At 35.5% G+C, this 20180-nt stretch overlaps 1 protein-coding gene across 4 annotated transcripts in view; it reads left to right on the forward strand.

Moving 5' to 3' along the window:
- The window catches only part of MINDY3 (MINDY lysine 48 deubiquitinase 3), an 84591-nt gene that overhangs the window by 42121 nt on the left and 22290 nt on the right, over positions 1-20180 (forward strand). For all 4 annotated transcript variants that reach the window (XR_001380038.3, XM_001498178.7, XM_023632239.2 and 1 more), the window contains 2 exons: positions 935-1015; positions 19160-19232. Coding sequence is in view for 3 of the 4 variants with exons in the window: in XM_001498178.7 (XP_001498228.1) it covers positions 935-1015; positions 19160-19232 (154 nt within the window). In the remaining variant the exon portion in view is untranslated. The remainder of the gene's footprint in view (positions 1-934; positions 1016-19159; positions 19233-20180) is intronic.

Here is a 20180-nt window from a genome sequence, read left to right on the forward strand (position 1 = left end):
ATCAGGACTGCTGGCTGGTTAGGGAAGAATTGGCTCTGACCGCTGCAGGTAGCCACTTGGAATTTCTCCGTAATAGGCAGTCTGTGTGAGACAAGAAAATTCAGTGAATTTGATTGGTAAAGTTGGTTATTTTTAAGTTAAAGCTTTTGTCCTCATAAGGGTATGGAATTGATTGATGTGAACATGATTGGATTTCATAAGTCTATTTTTTATTTGTTGAAGCTTTCATTTTCTCAGTTATACACACAGAATGAGACACTCAGATTTTTGGTACTGTAGTTTTTATGGATTAAATATATAACCTTAAAGGCAGCTATAATTAGGACTTTTTATACATTTTAAAGAGACTTCATATTGTAAAACCTGGAACTTACCTTCCACCATGAAGAGTCGAGTGACAAGATTCTTTTATATTTTTAAACGTTTTAGGTTGTATCATTTTCTTGAGAGAGATTATTATATTGCCCTAGATTCTTTGAAGACAAGGATGTTCTTAAGGTTTTTTCCCTTATTTATTCCTCAGTCTACTCATTTGTTAATTTATAATTATTCTCCTTATAAAGTAATTATCATCAAGCTTGTAGTTTTAGGGTTTGAGGTAACAAGCTGAAATTCTAGAAGTGGTCATTCTATCTAGGAATGTTAGCAAAAAAATTAAGAATGATTCTTAGGGCTAAACTAATTATTTTTAGCTGTGTTAAATCTGTCTTGTTGTTGTTCTCATGTAAAGGTGTTATATAAGCTGAGCCCTGACAGTCTTTATAACATTCGTTTTTCCATTCAGCGTTTATGGGTAAGGCATTCTGATGCAATACATTATTCCATTTAAATATGAATTAGACACTTTAGTTATGCTTCTGATATTCATGGGCAAATATATAACAGGCAGTATAAAATTGTCATTTGTTTATTTATTTTGCTACATTTGTTCTAGGTTGGTTCTTACTTGAAATCTCCAAAATTCCCTATTTGGATTGTTGGCAGTGAAACTCACCTCACCGTATTTTTTGCCAAGGTATGCTTACAGCAGGATGTTTTTATGACGTCAGGCAAACAAGTAATATGCGTCTATATTTAGTTTGGGTCTTTGTGCAGACTTTGGTGTATTCCCACTAACAATTGGATTGTTCCAAAATCTAAAAAATTAATACTAAATAACATGTTGTTATACTGTTCTAGTTTTAGAATCATTTCAATAAAATCTGTCGTGATTTGGTTATAATTTCTTTATCTTTTCTGACTTTGGAGCTTTGGCTTTTGATTTTTTTCAGAAATTACTTGTTTTATGGTGAAAATAATTGAATTTAAAAGCTTTGGATTGCACTTTTGTAGAGAGGATAAAAATCCAATTTACATGCTATAAAATAATTTTAGTTACATCACCTAGGAAAATATTTTAAAATCTGTTAATAGTTCAGTGGTCTAGAAGTCAGGTACTCTTTTAAGATGGAATATTTCCTACAGTTTTTGCGTGGTTACAATATTGAAATAGATGAAATGCATTTAAATATGTTATTTTAAAATTCTTACAACTAACTGTTTCTAAATCCCAGTCTTTAACTATAGTATTTCTTTTTCCACAGTTGATTGGTTAAGATTTAGCTTTGAAGTCAGACAGCCTTCATTTGAATCCCAGTCTTGCCACTTCTAGCATCATTCAACCTCTTTTCCTATGTCTTTAAAATAGGAATTAATAGTAGTACCTAGCTCTTAAAATTGTGGTCAAGCTTAGATATAAAACATTTAGCAGTACCTAGTACAGGTTAAATGCCCAGTAAATCTTAGCCGTTGTCGTCATCATTGTTTTCATTATTCTACAAACATTTATTCAACATCTCTGGTATGCTTAGAGAGAGTTACTAGATGTTGGACTGAAGGGGGAAAATATATAATTGTGTTTGTGAGGTTTCTTAATTCTAATGTACTTTCTTGATTACTCCATGAGCTTTTTTAGCTTGTACCTGTTAATGTATATTTGTGTGTGTATGAAGTACGAATTATATAAATTGTACCAAAGACTGAACTGACAATGCTAAGTTTTGTGGATCTATTTCATTATTTGTTACTGTATTTACTTTTATTGTGCTGGTAAAAGTCCAGCTAGTGGATTTAGAGCAAGATACTTTTTCTTAAAGAGGAAAGGCTATAAAGTGCAACTCTAAAAGTACAGACAGACCTTACTGATGTTACATTTAGCCTGAAAGCTTCTGCTGTTTATTTCCCTCCTAAAGTAGAGGGGAAGAAGTTAAAAGCATAATGTGAACTACAGAAACTGAATAACTTCTCATTCCTGAGTGAAGATTTCATCATTTGACTAATTTTTGTTTCAAGTGATATAAATGTCCAGAAAAGACAATTTGTTCCAATTTACATACAAAAATGTATTTTCAAGCCAATTATTAATTATTTTTGTTTCAACCCTATTCTTTAGCATTAGGAAAACTAATAAATTCTATGAAACTGTGTAAGTTTTACTATAAAAGAAAAGATGAAAATATTTTAAATCGTAAATTTTATGATTGATATTTAAGAACTGATTTTGTTCAAACAGCAGAAGAGATTTCACAGAAGGTTGATCAAGGAGCAGTGTCAATTGAGCTGTGTAAATTTGCACACATTTTGTATTCAAGCATCTAAATGTTAGGTATGTTGATAGAGTCGTGGGAGTGAATTATACCCGCCTTTCTCTGAAACACAATTATCCCTGGTGTCCCCAGAGGGTTGGTTCCAGGACCCTGCAGATCCCAAAATCCATGGATGTTCAGGTCACTTTTCTAAAACAGCATTGTATTTGCATATAACCCATGTACACCTTCCTGTATACTTTAAATTACCGCTGGATGACTTATAATGCCTAATACAATGTAAATGTTATGTAAATAATTGTTATACTGTCTGGTTTAGAGAATAATGACAAAGAAAAAAAGTCTGTACATGTTCAGTATAGACACGGCCATCGTAGGCCTTTCGATCTGTGATTGGTTGAATCCACAGATGCAGAACCCGCAGATATGGAGGACCACTGTATACACTTCTTACCTACCTGTCCTGGTAGTCTTTGTTGTTCTTATAGTGCTTGGCCCATTGTGCTGCTGCATTTGTCACACAATGCATAGTTCCTACGTCCCACACTGTTTGTTGGGGCAAGTGAGCCTTGTTCAGGACAGGGACTCCTCTCATTCATCTTCTTATCCATAGATCTCAGCCACACGCAACGAAATGTTGAGTTAGCGACATGAAGTGTGTAGAGAGAAACACACAGACCGCTCCCACACCAGCTATAGGCCTGACCAAACAAACTCAATGTATGCCATGTAAGTTAGACCAGGTTTTTAAGTCTGTCTTCATTTATTTGTATCCCTGATGCTACTAATAGTCATGATAGGAAAATATACACACACGTGAAGTGATTATACAGAATTTTATAGTAAGATTTTAGGTTCTTCAACTATGATAAATCTCATATGTCCATACCTTATGTCTCTTTTGGAACTCTTGAATTTTATACTAATTGTTATTGTTTGATACCCACCTCTGAATTCTCCGGATCTGGTATACAATCCAGCATGTAGTGTAGGGGATTCATCAGTTTAATTAAGCCTTTGCATGAATTTTCCACACTTGGGTTCCAGTGACATTTATAACTTCTAAAAATACTTCTTCATGACTCACTCTGAAGCCTCTTAAAAGCATGGGTACTTCCTTTTCAGTCTATTTTAGAAGAATTGAATTTGGATTGGTTGAACATGTTATCTTTAAAGGGAGTTGCAAGTAAGAATTTTCCCCTTTGAAGTAAAATAATATAAAGCCAGAAGATCATGTAAATGGTAAATGAGGTCAGTAATACTGGATAACATTTATTACGTCTGGTTTAAAATTTGTTTTAATAAACTAGCATTTTTGTAGTCTTCGACATTTAGAAAATACGGCAGATTTTGCTGTTCATTACATTATAGCAGGATCTATTATTTGCTCACTCTTTCTTTGATATTTCTAAAATTGACCAAGTGATTTTGGCTGTGAATTTGGTTTTGTTATTTTTTATTTTTGAGTTTTGGTCTGTTTGTTTTTGGTGGATTTGTTCGCTTTATGTTCTATGGCACGAAACAAACAAGCGTTGGGTTTTTTTTCACCAGCAACTTAATGTAAATGCTGATGTCTTTTTCTATAAAACTGGTATATTTGTTCGCCTAGATATGTATTTCATGTGCTGAGTTCTTTATACTGATTATGATTAAGTAAAAAAGCTTGTTTTAAGGTCACAATTTTCAAGGCAATCTGTAAATTCCCATTGTAAAATGCCTTGGAAAAGTAATAGAATTCTTCATGTGACTTATACACTGGAGGTGATAATAGTTGCCACTGTCTTCATTCATATAGAAACTCATTTGTCACGTATTTACTGGGCATATAGCATGTCTCTGGCATTATGCCAGGTGCTGTGAATACAGTTGTTAGCAAAAGTAGACATAGCTCCTGTTCTTATGGAAGTGTGTGTTCTAATGGGGGGAGGGGGGCAGCATTAATCAAAGAATCACACTTATAAAATTACAACTGTGATGAATGCTGACAAAGCACAGGTCTATAAAGCTATACAAATTTCTCCTGGTTTTGGAAGATAAGGAGTATTTCCTTGAAGAATTGATGTCTAAAATGAGCACTGAGTCATCAGTAAGATTAAACTAGGAGAAGAGAGAGAAAAGAGCATTCCTTACATAGGAAATAGAGCAAACAAATGGCTGGGGGAGAGAGGGCTATGGTGTGAACAAGCTGAAAGAGGATGGCTGGAACACAGAAGTTGGGGGTGGGGAGCAAGGTGTCAAATGAGGCTGTGGAAGTAGGCAGGCCACGCGACGCTATGCTAAGAGTAATGACAACCACTAGACTTTCTAAAAATCAGTGGTGGTGGTAGTTTTAGGGAGATAGGAAGGAAGGGGAAAGGATTAAATTTGCATTTTGAAAAAATCATTCTGGCTAATTGTGGAAGACGGACATATGTAGAGAGTGGGTGAACAAGACTTTTGTAGTATTTCAGGTAAGCAAAGAATGTAGTTTGGTCCAGGGTTACAAAGGTAGAGTTGGATAGAGCTACATAAGGTAGAGATGGATAGAAGTGGGTAAATTTGAAAGACTTATTCCTGAGTTAAACTGACAGGACTTGGTGATAGATGCCCTTGCTGTTGCCCTTCACAGTGCTGTATATCTTCTCAATCCAGCAACTAAAACGACCCCGTTAAAATGGAAGTCACTTCATGTCACACTCCTGCTCAAAATCCTGCATTGACTCCACTTTCACTAAGAGTAAAAGCCAAACTCCTTAGAACAACCTCCTGGGCCCTACCTCCCCGCATCCGACTCCGTGTTTGTTGCCTCTCTAATCTCATTTCCTGCCACTCCCCCTCCTGTCTTTCTTGGCCACACTCGCCTGTCCTCTCCCTCAGAAATGAGGCAGGCCCTTTGCACGTGCTATTCCCTTTGCTTAAAATGCTCTTGCCCCAGATGTCTGTATAAAGGATTCCTGCTTTCTTCAGGTCACTATTCAAACATCACCTCCTTAGTGAGGCCTTGCCTGGCCACCTTTTCTAAAATTCCAACCCCTTTCTCTTCCCTCTTTTCATTAATATTCTCTCTTTCTCTCCAAATAGATATGTATATATATGTTTTTAATTGAGGTAAAATTCACATAAGAAAGTTAACCACGGCAGGTGAACAATTTAGTGGCACTTAGTGCATTCACAGTTTTGTGTAGCCACCACCTGTATCTAGTTCCTGAACATTTTCTTCTTCCCAGAGTAAAACCCCATATTTATTAAGCAGTTATTCCCCATTCCTCCTCTCCATAGCCCCACCAACCACCAATCTGCTTTCAGTCTCTATGGATGTACATACACAGGTTATTTCATATAAGTGGACTGATACCATATGTGACTGGATTGTTTCTGGATTCTTTCATTGAGCATAATGTTTTTGAGATTTGTCTTCATTGTAGCATGTATCAGTACTTCATTCCCTTTTTTGGCTGAATGATATTTCACTCAGTGTATATAACACAGTTCATTGATCCCCCTATCAGTGGACATTTGGTTTGTTTCCACCTTTTGGCTATTGTGCATGGTGCTGCTGTGAGCATTCCCACACAAGCACTTGTTTGGAGTCCCTGTTTTCAGTTCTTTGGGGTATTAACCTAGGACTGGAATTGCTGGGTCATATGGCAGTTCTATGTTTCACTGTTTGGGGAACTGCCAAGCTGTCTCTACAGCAGCTACACCATTTTACATTCCCTCTGGCAACGTACAAGGGGTCCAAGTTTTCCACATCTTTGTCAACTTTTGTTCTTTTCCTTTTTTGTTTTTATTATAACTGTCCTAGAGGTTGTTAAGTGGTCACTGTGGTTTTGATCTGCGTTTCCCTAGAGACTAATGACATTGATCATCTTTTTATGTGCTTTTTGGCCATTTGTATATTTTCTTTGAAAAACTGTCTATTCAACTTCTTCGCCTATTTTTGAATTGGGTTGTCTGTCTTTTTGTACCTGAATTGTCAGAGTTTTTATATATTCTGGTTACCAGGCACATACTATATATTTTACTTGTTGTTTTATCTCTTGTCTGTCTCTCTCACTAGTACGCTCTATGAAGGTAAGTTTTTTGACTGTTTTGTCTCCTTTCTCCCAACACCTAGAACAGTGCCAGCCACAGTGTTGGTGCTCAGTAAATTTTGGTTGAATAAATAAATTGCAGGAAACCCTGAAGATTTATCTCATCAAAGATTGTGATGTAGTCATGTTGGTACTTAATAAGGGGTTTAAGGGGGCTTAAGAGTTCTAACTTGTCTTTGATTATAAGAATGCAGTAGATCCCTAAGCTTATAAATCAAGAACTAGCAGTTATAATGCATGCAATATCCTATATAGAGACAAAAACAGAACTAACTTGTGCCCTTCTACCCGATCAACTGAAATGCACATACATACAGCCTCTTTCTCCAGATTAGTCAATAAACACTTTGATGTTTATTGATGTTTTTAAACAAACACTGTTATACCATATACTCTAACATAATTAAGATTTATGTTCACGGTTTGAGGGTGGATAAGAAAATTGTTTCTATTCGGTTAATAACTTCTTAACTGTCTGTTTTGGTTTTTCCTTCTGAAGTGGATAGTTTACTTTTAGAACTTAGGTAGTTAACTATATATTGTTTTAAAAGAGATGCAAGTGTGTGATTTTAAGTTTGAGTGCCAAACTAATTACTTAAAAGTTATCAGTTGATGTTTGAGATGTCCAGTGGCCCAGAACTTACCTTTTTCTCTTTTATTGGAACCGTCTTCCTGACCCATGGAGAATTATTGTACATGTTTTGTCGGATTGGAAAAGGTTTTTACAATTCAGTTTTACTTGAAAATCTACAGTAAAATAAATTTAATAATTAACTTTTATGAACAGGTTGTAAATCTTCAGATTAATCGTTTATAACCATCTTCTTTATTAAGTTTTTAGATTTAACAATCATCTTACTTTTCTATCTGAGATAAAGTGATCTTTTTTATCTTACTAAACCACGTGTGTCTGTGAAACAACATCGATATTGTACTCTTTGATGTATCTTAGAGAATGTGGTTGCAAAAAATAGAAGCAAGTCATTCTAAATAAATGGGAGTTTTATACTTAATATTGAGGGGGAATGCACAGAATCTATCTGCAGGGACCTTATAAGGACTCAGAATCATCAAGCAGCAGGGGCCCCACAGAACTCTCTAATAAGAGGATGTGGGTGAGGTGAAATGCTGTACGTAAATGGACTTCTTCAAAGAAGGAAACTTAATTTCTATTTAGTAGGGTGGAGAATTTTCCACGCAGGTCATCTGAGCTATGGCAGAACAAAACCTTCAGATCTGTACATTGTGAGGGAGCATGCCCTGTGGGCATGGGCAATGTCTTCAGAAATCATAACCATGGTACTTTTGATGAGATTAGCTGAAAACTTGCAAACCTCCTGCACAGGTAAAGGAAATGATTTTCAATAGTAGATGCTTAAAGAATTTAGAACCTATATTTAAACTTATCTTTTTTTTAATTGTTTCCCTTAATTTCAAGAGAAAACATAGCTCTTATTGTTAAAACATGGCTGTGTAACATTTGTTTTATAATATGTTACATCTTGCCACCTTTTAGGAGTCAGGCCTTTTCATACTGAGACATTTTAATATACTTTAAATGCGCAAATATTACCTGATAGAATATTATGACCTTTGTCCTCTTACCCTTTTCTTCTCTCTAACCATCATTTTACCCTTTGATTCTTTGTCTTCCTTTTTTATATTTGGGTTTTAAGATTAAATTATTTGGGTCACTTTCATAATTTCCTCTTGAATTAAAATTAATTATAAAATTAATTATGAAATTAATTTTCAATGCAAATTCAAGAGGTGGGCTTTAAATTTGAAAATATGATACTTTTAATAATATTAGAATTATCTGTATAAAATGGTAGACAGAATAAATTTGTCTTTTTTGCTTTTATTGTGCATTTGAATCTCAGTGTGGAATGACAGCTGCTGATCTAATATAAAAATTGGGCCTACCGATAACATCTAGTTTCATCTTCAGAAGATTAGTGACTAATTTCCTTCGTAACCCATTTCAAACTTTCTATTGAAGTTGGGGAGATGAGTTTTACATCCCTTTTTGTACTCTTTTATGGTTATAAAAGGACTCTTTGTATGTGTGTGCAGAGTATCACCTTTGACCTTTCCTATGACAAAGCAGTTTTCCTTTCAGGTAAGAACACGTGAAAACACATTACTGTTTTTAATCGCAGATATATAAAGAAACTGAATTAAATGCAAAGGAGAAACAAAACATTGAACTGTTCCCGCGTGAGCTGACTATTCTTACAGTGGTATCTGTTACTGGGAGTCTAGATAGAATTCTTTCTACAGAGCAGGCTCCTTTTGGGTATGGCTCTTTGGTGTAACATTAGGAAGACTACTGCAGTTAAATGTTAGAGCCCTTTCTTTAGGTGTTTAAAAACTGAACAGTACTACTTTGCCATTAATGCACTGCTCTGTGTGTAATAAACACAATTTTAAGGAAAAGAAGTAAAGTGGTGCTTTATAGACTTTATTTGTTACAAAGAAAATTCACCTCTACGTATCTTTAATTTTGGGGTAAAAATCATGGGACTTGGAATACAATGAAATTCACAGTTGGGCATTTTGTAGTCGAGTTTTCCTTTGTATTAATGTGATTTAATCATTCCAACCATTTATCTTAAGTAAATTTTAGAGTATGTGTACATCTTTAAATTTCATGGCTTATCTATTACAGAAAGGAAATGGATTTAACAGCTAAAGTATTTAATTTTATAGTTTAAATCATAAGTTGTCATGTGACGTTTAACACCTATCTTCCAAAATAAAAAAAGTGACTTCAGACAAAAGATACTGAAGTTAATCTGTTATTTGAACTACTTGGAAATTTTGGGTGGAAGTCTACATGGGCTAACAATTTTCAATTATTTGAATTATTAAAAGCTTATGAATTTTTAACCACAAACTCTTTCCTAACTGCTTAGCACACTTTGGAGCTAACCCTTATCAGCTGTCATTGGGTTATGCCAATGATTTGTGCCATCATAATATTAAAACTTTATTTTTATTATTTTGATCAGAAATCTTTCAAAATATATTATATTCTTACCTCCTTAAACACAGTGAAAATTAATTGCCCTTATGTACTCTTTCATACTATTCTGAATGCCCTCATGCAGCCGTTTCTGTATCTGGTTTATAATTTTTATGAATTTTCTTTTTCTCTCAGTTATCTCAATCATGTCAGTGATGTCAGCCTGTTTACTGAACATGGTCCCTCTTTCCCTTTGAATTTGTTTCTTAGAATTTTTTGTTACAGTAGAACCCAAATAATAGTCCAAACAAGATAAAATATCGTTGATAGAAAGGCCCAAAGGTGCCCTGTCATGAGTCTGAGTTTTCATTAGAATCAGCATTGGTAAATCCATACCTCCAGCTGTCTGTCTATAATTTTGAAAGTAATTGTAGCAAATAGAGTTGATAGCAGAATAGGGCACAAGGTCTTATATATTCATGCAGGATAGTGTGAACAAGTTTATGATTTTTTCTGTGCTTTTGTTTATGTTATCCTCTGCCCAGAATGTGATCAAAATCCTTCTTAGCATTCATGGTCCAGCCTTGACATCTTCTGTGTTGTGACTACTGATTTTCTCACTCCCCTGTTGCTCTTAGAATTTCTTCCAACTTCCTACCTTCTTGTGATCTGTGATACTACCTAATTTACCTTTTTTCCCACAGTACCTAATAGATCTACATTAGGCTTTGTGCTAAGTACTGTTGAAATGCAAAGATTAATGATACATTGTCATAGTTGACTATTTACATTTGCTGAGTGTTTTCTGTGTGTCAGGCACTGTGCTAAGCATTTTACGTGCGTTCCTCATTTAATCCTCAATGCAACCCTTTGAAGTAAGTACCATTTTCATCTACATTTCATAGTCTGGGGCCAGTGAAAAATAACATCTCCATAGTTATTTGCTAGTGAGTGCTAGAGCCAGGATTCAAACTCAAATCTTCTGACTCCTGAGCTTTTCACTACTTCTCCGCGCTTAGGAAAACAAAAACCAAAAAATTATACTAGGCAAGAGTAGAGACTAGAAGAGGGAAAAGGTGGGTGCAGAGGAGATGTTACTTGAATTAAAGAACGTGGTAAGTTTTAGACTCACATGAAATGAGGGCTGTGTTCTAGGCTTGGAAAAAAGATTAAGCTAAAAGACAAGAGATGTGTGACGGGAAAATTCATGCTATATTTGGAGAATAGTAATTGGTTCTTTATGGCTGAACCATACTAGTTGTGCTAGGATATTCGGATGAAAGCAAAGGTTAGGATCAGACTTAGGACCAGCTGGAATAATCATTGATTCCCAAACCATCTTCCCTATACTTACGTTGGTGTACTTACCTTGATGTGAAAGCCGTGACTATCCAAGGCATGAATGTGTAGCGTATTCATCAGAGGAGAACAGTTTTCTTAGTGAAGAGTAAAAACCTCTGAGAGGCTGTAGTAAAACTTAACAATATTAGGAATGTGAGTGCTGTGACTATTTTTCACAGTGAAATCTTGTTTAAAATAGTAGAAAAGGAAGTAGGATTTGAGAGGGAGGGGCAGAGGTGTCCCTCACTTTGCATTTTACTAATCCAAGCCCACCATGCTTAAATTACTATATTGTGCGGACTGCACTTTGAGTAATCTTTTTAGGCTTTCATTTTCATATGAAATATATGAGGTCTAGATATGTGGAGATTCCCTTATATACAGCTTATATGGTTAAAATCAGTGTCAGTGGGTAGCAGGAGGGAAGAGACGAGAGGAAGAAGTCGGCCAAGTATGAATAGGAAGAGCAAATGGAACACAGGTGGCACAGCAAAGGAAAACCCCTGCCAGAATGTTAGGTTTTAATTCCTTTTGGCAACTTCCTGAAGTGACAAACAACCCTAAAATTTCAGCAGTTTACATGGTAGTATTCAAGAAGAGGGCAATGAGAGCAGTCCACCCCAGGTAGGAGGGATGTTGACCTCTGAAATTGTTTAGATTTGCCTGCATATGATGATAATAAAAAGGAATTCAACAAAGTCAGTTTTATTATATTTAAATTCTCTACAAACAGCGTACCCTGGTTTTTTGGGTTGTTTTTAAAGATTTTATTTTTTTCCTTTTTCTCCCCAAAGCCCCCCAGTACATAGTTGTATATTCTTTGTTGTGGGTCCTTCTAGTTGTGGTATGCGGGACGCTGCCCCAGCGTGGTTTGATGAGCAGTGCCATGTCCGCGCCCAGGATTCGAACCAACGAAACACTGGGCCACCTGCTGCGGAGCGCGCAAACTTAACCACTCGGCCACGGGGCCAGCCCCCAGTGTACCCTGTTTTTGTCGGAACTGGGGCACACCGCTCCCACCATACCCCCGTCCCCAAACACACACAGTGAAGCTTCTTTCTGTCTTAATTTACATGTTGGCTGCTGGTGTGCTCCGCGTGCATTTTCATTCTAAGAGCTGGACTGAAGGAATGTGCACTTTTGGCAGAGGGAAAAGAGAGACACTTGGCAGAGCCACAGATGGCGCTTAGAGCTTCTTCTAGGAGCTAGCATAATGTCACTTCTGCTTATATTTCTCTGGCCAAAAGAAGTCACCTCGCCAAACCTGATGTCAGTGGAGCTAGGAAGCAGACCCTTCCCACAGAGAGGCACTTAAGGTCCTATAGCAACAAGCAGTGATGTATAACCCTCTTACAAAGACAAGAGCCAGAAGGAATTGAGAATAATACCATCTATCACCATAGGTTACTTTGTCTCTGGGTAATTTAACAGAGTTTAAATTAATTCAAATGATGTAGAGTCTTTACTTAGAAGTAAGGAGGAATGTTTGACTATCAGATTGATATTTTGTGTTTGTGTGTGTGTGAGGAAGATTGGCCCTGAGCTAACATCTGTGCCAGTCTTCCTCTATTTTATGTGGGATGCCGCACAGCATGGCTTGACAAGTGGTGCTAGGTCTGTGCCTGGGATCCAAACCAGCAAACCATAAGCCGCCAAAGCAGAGTGTGTGAACTTAACCACTGTGCCACTGGGCCAGCCACCTGTCAGACTGATTTTTACCCAAGTGATTGTATAGTATTAACTTCTACCATTTAAAAAAAGTCAGATAACTATTTTTCTTGAATTATGTCAGTGTTCATGTGCCTAGAGAGTAATGGCTTATGTTAGCTGTTTTCTTAATGAAATACAGTAGTTAAAAAGCTAACAGCTTTTCTCGGCCCAGTTCTTCCTATAAACGAGAGAACACAGAAAGTGATTCTAGATGCACAGGAGGGTCATTACACAAAGTGGACGTCTTAGGCCTTAGGGATGAATTCTCTGGCAGAAACCAGTGAAGAAAGGCTGGAAGGATTGTTAAAGTGAGTTGTACAGTTATGGTAAGAGGGAGAGAAAAGAATTCCATTCATTAATATTAATACTTGTAATGATTACAGTAGATCATATCCATTGGAGACTTCGCCTACTGCCTTGTTTCCACTTGTACGCTTAAAGAGTTTGTTTTTATGGAGAAAGAACCTTAGAGGGCGTTGCTTCCTGCTTCCTACCCTGACATCTCTCTGGATACGACACAAATCAGTGCCACACAGCAGTGGGCTGTTGTGGAGAGAGCCTGGGACTTCTGCACATTGCTTGGGAAATAATGAAAAAGTAAGAAAAAAGACCGCTGTCCTACCTCCCTTCTGTTGATGGCGTCAACTGAATTCTTTTTCCAGCACTGGCACTGAAGAACGTTATATATACTTGAGGGCATTTGATAATTGATTCAAAATCTATTTCATAGTGGTTCCCAAATTATGTTCATAAGTATAGTGAAGTCAATATGAAACATAAAGTGATTTTAAAGTGAAATTTTACTTAAAGCTTAAAGGTAAATTATATATATACCAGTTAACTTTATCTTTTTGGGGGAAGAGCTTTTAGCAGCACTATAAAATGTCATCTGCAAGCTAAAATGTAATTTATATATGCGTGATCATTTCTGAAGGTTATGTTAGGCTCTTGGAGGTTCTTTGATTACTCATGGGAGCAGATTGCTCTCGATAATGGTGAAAGGTGAAATGAATAAACTTTAAAGACCTTTTCAATAATGAACTACTTAGACCTAGCCAGCTAACTGAACACAGGCCTCCCTTATATTTCAGTAGGTGTTTAGGATAGCTAATGTTACAACATTTTAAAAGGTTTATGGTGAACAGTGAATAATTATATTGATAGTACAGACAAGGCTACATGAAGAAGTATTTGTTTCATGACTGTAGGATATTAGATAGTCCCATTACAGCTTTCCTTTTTTTTTTTTTTTCCCTTCTCTTCTATAGCACTTTTAAGGAAAGTGGGTGAGGCTAGATAATTTTAAAAGTTATATTCTTTGGCAGTCCCTGTTGACCAGTAAATTGACTAAATAGAAATTGTTTGCACTAACATTCCTCTGATAAAAGCATCTAATTATATTTGGCTAATGTAGAGAACTGCTTTTAGAGTAAAAAATAATTGTGATGGTAAATCACAGCTTAAATAGCTAACTAAATATTTGCCTCTTATATTTACAATCTTTTCCTAGTTGGGGGTACTTGAAAGAGTTTCAGGTGCAATACACATTGAAATTTTCTCCTAAGTGCTACAGCTAGGGATGAAAAAGAGAAAATGCTTACAAGTGCCCTTGCTGACTTGGATAACTTGGAATTACATCGTTGGAATCTCTTTATTTATTTATAATCCAATGGTTTTTTGAGGATGGAGGTTAATGTATGTTTGAATTTTATTTTAGAAGGTAATTTTCTTAAGATAATTTTAATAATATTCATGGAAATAAGCATATATTTTTCTCTCATCCATTACATTGTGACCTTAAATGTACAGCTAGGTCTTTCTCTATTATCTAATGGGCTTACCAGTATTCGAAACATTATGGGTGTGTGGATGGTTATATAGGAAAAAGAAATATGTAATCTGAAAGCTATTGCTGTATTAGGTATTGGAAATGGAAAATTTGAGGGGTAGAATTCTCTTCTTCAGATTATTCTTCACACTTATACCATTATTACATGAGAGTTCTATTTTACTTTGTTCTTTATAATTAAATCATTTCCTTTATGTGCAGTGAGAAAAGTATAGCAGTTATATTTCTCTCACTAAAATATTTTGTGTTGGGCCGACCCCATAGCATAGTAGTTAAGTTTGGCATGCTGCACTTCAGCAGCCCTGGTTCACGGGTTTGGATCCCAGGTGCAGACCTGCACCACTCATCAACCGTGCTGTGGCGGCAACCCACATATGAAATAGAGGAATATTGGCGCATGTTAGGGCCAATCTTCCTCAAGCAAAAAGAGGAGGATTGGCAACAGATGTTAACTCAGGGTGAATCTTCCTCAACAAAAAATTAGAATAAAATATTTTGTCTTAAGATTGTAAAGAAATGTTTCCCAATTGAATGGAATTCTCTGCTTGCTGTTCAAACTTGCTGTCCAATATGAAATATATTTAATATTAATATATTACCAAATTTGTTACATGGATCATTCTGCCACAGATCTTTAAACTAGGAGCTTCGTTCAGAATTGTTTAAGTTAAATAAATTGGTAAAAATTAGAGTTGGAATTTTAAGACAAATTAGAAAGTTAAAAGGAGTTAACATGAAACACTTTAATGGGAATGGAAGGTAGTTTTGTAACTTTTCCTGATTTCATCTATAAACATTTAAACATTTAAATTGAAACAAGCTTTAAGGGATTGTTTTCTACACTAATCTAAAAAGCACTGTAAACACTCAAAATAAGCAAGCCAATAATCAATTTGGAAGACTGTACTGGTTTTAATTTGGGGATGAACACTTTTCGAATGTTTTCATTAGAGTTTACTGTAATCTTTTTTTTTCTTTTCTTTTCCTTTTTTTCCCCCGTCTAGTATAAACACATCTTAAAATAAGCAGTATGATTAAGAACAGTTAATTCCCAAGGAGTTTAGCAAATTAGCTATTAAAATAGAGACCAAAGGAGCAAACCAAGATATTTGTTTTTCATCATTTAAGACACAATTTGCTTTATTTATAATGACAGTTATAGTTGATGGTTTTATTATGTGGAGCCTGACCAGTACTACTGGGTTGTATTTTGGGAAGAAAAAAGGAATTTCTCTGTAAGTAGGTCACATATGGGTTTTTTGTTGTTTCCTCACATACAGGGTTTTGAGATACTTGTCTCACACCTCTAAACTTTACCCAATAAGTTGCTATCTGAATTCCTTTTTTGGAAAAAGTCTATCCCCACGTCTTTGCATTAATGTGCTTTCATCTGTTCAGCATGTTCCCTGGTAGGTTCCCCAGCCCTAAGCTCTAGTGCTCACGTGCTAGTTCTCCCAGCCTGGAAAAAGCATGCCGTTGGCAGACATTAAGTGTTCATAGTGTGCAAACATTAAGGTAACTCCATGTGCTCTACTTGGATGTTAACCATCACTTCCAAACTCTAAATGTTCACAGTTAAATTCATTCTTCCATCAAAGCTGATTTCCCTTTGTAACTACTCCTTTTTCCTCACAGTTCTCAGTCCTTTTCGAGTCTTCCGGTTCCCCTTGTGCTCTGCTATGTCACATCTCTCTACCTTTCATGATTCTGTTCCTTCTAGCTGAATTCTCTACCTTCTTTTCTCTTTCAGATGAGAGACAAAATATCTTTTCTGTAAAACCTATTAAGGTGATTAAGACAGCTTTATATCCCCAGATGTGTCAAAAACAAGGAGTGTTTAATAAGTGTTAGAGCATTTGGGGAAAAAAATATATTCTCTAAATCATAGGTCAGCAAACTATGGCCCACAGGCCAAATCAAGCCACCACTTATTTTTGTGAAATATTTATTGGAACACAGCCATGCTCATTTGATTATGTATTATTGTGTTATCTTGCTGCTGAGACCATAAGGGCCTGCAAAACCTAAAATATTTGCTCTCTGGCCCTTTACAGGAAAAATTTGCCAACCCCTGCTCGAAAGGAACACTTGTTAAACCAGAGTACATCAGGAGTTTTACCCATCTTTCTATATCAGGCGAGCATATATAGCCTATTCAAAGAAGAATAACATTTTCTAAAGCCGAAGTTTGTTATATATTCATAACCAGAGGCAAGAGATATGCAGTGAAATTTTCATTCGGTCTGCTTTAATTCCTTTCTACATTAACGTAGTGTACTTTTTTTTTTTTTTTTGGTAGCACTTGGAACTTAGAAATAAGGCATCAGGCAGTTCACTTTAAATTCTTTTTGTGCTCCTATATTTTCTGAAATCTTTAATGCCAGAGAAGTCACTGTAAACCTTTTTCTATTGCTAAAACTGGAATCTTCCTTGTTTCCTCAACTTTATAACAGTGGTGATTTCCCAAAACTTCACTTTGTAGGAATAGTGAAATAATGCTTCAATTGTATTCTCCACCACTTCTTCCCCTAAAAAGATTCTTTTGGTTTTTGACCAAGAAAAACAGTATTCCCTTTTCTTCTATTTAGATCATAGTTTTTAAATGATATTTGGAAAATTTGAAGTAATGTTTTAAAACTCATCTCAAGCTTCTCCTCATCACTAAGTTACAAAGGTTGAAATGCAACAGACGGTGAATAGAGAGAATGACAGTATCCTCATCTCGAGCCCCTGTGCGCTTCCCCTTTCGTACAACCTCATCTGCCGCTGTATGCCTGCTCCTCTGCCATTATTTCCGTGACTCAGTTATGGTGTTCATCCACAAATTCCGAGTCATTCTAAAGGGAAGAATTGAAGAAAGAAAAAAGTAAGGTTGGAAATAGTTAAGGGAGCCAAAGCTTATAGGGGAATACATGTAGAAATTTTTGAAGTTAAGGTTTGGGAGTGATAAAAGAAGCTAAGGAATAATAATAATAGTAGCCCCAATGTTTGTAATTGTTCCCCAAAACCTAAGAGCTAACACTGCAATCCTAGCTTTGATACAAAGTTAATTACAGAGCTAAGGCTGTATTAGTGATCTAAAGGAAAGAGTTTTAAGAAATATGTTCAGAAAAGATTAAATGAACAAACAAAACCCAAGAATCTAGCAATATCTACCTAAATTACACATATATTCCTCCTTTGACCCAGCAATCCTACTCTGATGCTCTGTCCTACAGATATAACCGTACATGTATGAAATTACATGCTCAGGCTTATTTGGTGCTACATTGTTTATAATAGAAAAAGACACAATCCTAGTAACCAGCGGTAAAGGGCTGGATTGTAAAATCAGAAAGCCCATTGAAAGGGCACGAAAACATGTCACTTGACGTGCATATTATCTGCAAAATACTGAAAATGCAGGAAAAGGAGACCCTAAAAGTTGCTATTAAGGATGGTAAATGGAAAATGACTGCATTACGGAATTTTAGTTTGTAAAATACCAGATAGTTTAATTTTATCTTTTATTTTAATATATGAAAAATACATAAAGGCTTGTATATATTGCCTTCTTTTGATTCCCATTCCCTTTTGATTTATATTCCCATATAAACTGAACGTTAAGGTGTTCAGGCATCTAGTCTCCTGGGTGGATAAGAACTACTCTGATTCTTAACTCCTACAGGGTAAGGATGGAATGATTAGGGTAAAGGTCAATTAGTACATTTCTTACAAAAATTTGTTTCCACAGAGAAACAGCATTTTAAATTGTATTTAACATTTATACCCCACAACCTCTTAAAAAGGATTCAAGATGGTAAAAAGGGATACTTGGAAACTTATTTTCTAATAAGGTTTGTCTGAGTGAACACAATTACGGATGAAGGCTTAGACCAAAGCTGCGAATAGAGGATCACGGCTGGAGCCTGGGTTCTAGATTCGTGTTAGTCTAGTAAGAATTTCATAGTATCTTAAATATGTGGCATAAAGGTTTGTGAAGAGTCTAAGATAACACTAAATTTCGTGCTTATTTTTGATAAATAGTAATGTTGCTTACTGTGTAAGGAAATTAGTCATGATAGAAAATTAGTTTTATGGACAAGGAATAATTCTGCCTTTTGGGTATTTCCTCTGAATTAAGAAAAGTTCAATTCTGGACATGCAGAACTTGATTGTTGATCTTTGGCTAGGTATTGATATAACATGCTCACTAAAGTAAAATGTCAAATATATTGATCTGTAATTGTTAGCCATCATTTATCTCTGGATTTAATTTTTAAATACTTGAAAACTAGAGTATATTTTAAGATATTTCTTCTTGCACTGTAATGTAAAACAAATGTATATCATTAATATTTGCAGATTTTCATTTTATAGTAATTATATTAAACTTTTCAAGTGTTTTTTTTGTAAAACTTCACATCATTCTCACAACAAATCTCTGTAGTTAAGTATTATTCCCACTTTTGGAAATAAAATTAAGGCCCAGAGAGTTTGTGACTTATCTAGTCACCTACCTATGATAGAAGTATAACTCCAAGTCTTCTGACTGCGGATGCCGTCATTTCTTCACCTAGCGTCCTAATTGTTTTGCTTATTTTTACTGTCATCATACTGTAGCTGGTTCATAGTGTGCTTTTTCTCTTTTCAGGATATGGCTTTAGTTGCCCCTGAGGCTCCTTCAGAGCAAGCCAGGAGAGTTTTCCAAACCTATGATCCAGAAGGTAAGAGATTTTATTATTTTATTAACATTGACTCTGTTTCATATCTTTATATAGTTGAAATATATTGATACTTACCTGAGTTTTATTCAAAAGAGTTTTGGATTATTGAGTGAAATGTGGGTTGCATTTCTTGAAAATTTTAAATGGGAAGTGCTGAAAACGGGAACCAATAAAGTAGGATCCTTAAGTGACTGTCAGGTCCGCAGATGTTGTAAGGTTTTCATGTTACTTGAGGTACTGAAGTAATAGTTACTTGAATCTTGACCTTCAGCAGTCAGTGTTAAACAGGAAAAAATAGCGGCTTGTGAACAAGCTCATTGAAAGGTAAGTCGTTTCCTTCTTTCTTTCTTTATTCAAATGAATATTAAATAAACCTTTTTTTAAAAAATTGACATATAACATTCTGTAAGTTTGAGGTATACAATGTGTTGCTTTTGATACATTTATATATTGCAAAATGATTGCTAAAGTAGCATTAGCTAACACCTCCATCATGTCACATAATTATCATTTCCTTTTTGTGGTGAGAACAATTAATATCTAGTCTCTTAGCAACTTTGAAATTTATAATACAGTATTGTTGACTTTAATCATTATGTTGTGCATTAGCTCTCCAGAGCCTATCTATCTACAGTTGCAAATTTGCACCCTTAAACAGCTGTGGACATTTTTATAATATTCTTCCAATCTGAGGACACAGGACATCTTTCCATTTATTTGTGTCTTCTTCAGTCTCCTTCATCAGTGTCTTAATAGTTTTCAATATATAGGTCTTACACTTCTCCTTAAACTTATTCCGAAGTATTTCATTGTTTTCAGTGCTATCATAATGGCATTGCTTTCTTAATTTCTCTTTCTTAATTTCTCTTAGTTTGTTGTTGGTGTATGGAAATGAAACTGATATCAGTATGTTGACTTTGTATCCTACAAATTTACTGAAATCATTTA

The sequence above is a fragment of the Equus caballus genome, chromosome 29 (assembly GCF_041296265.1).
Source record: "Equus caballus isolate H_3958 breed thoroughbred chromosome 29, TB-T2T, whole genome shotgun sequence".
Classification (NCBI taxonomy): domain Eukaryota; kingdom Metazoa; phylum Chordata; class Mammalia; order Perissodactyla; family Equidae; genus Equus; species Equus caballus.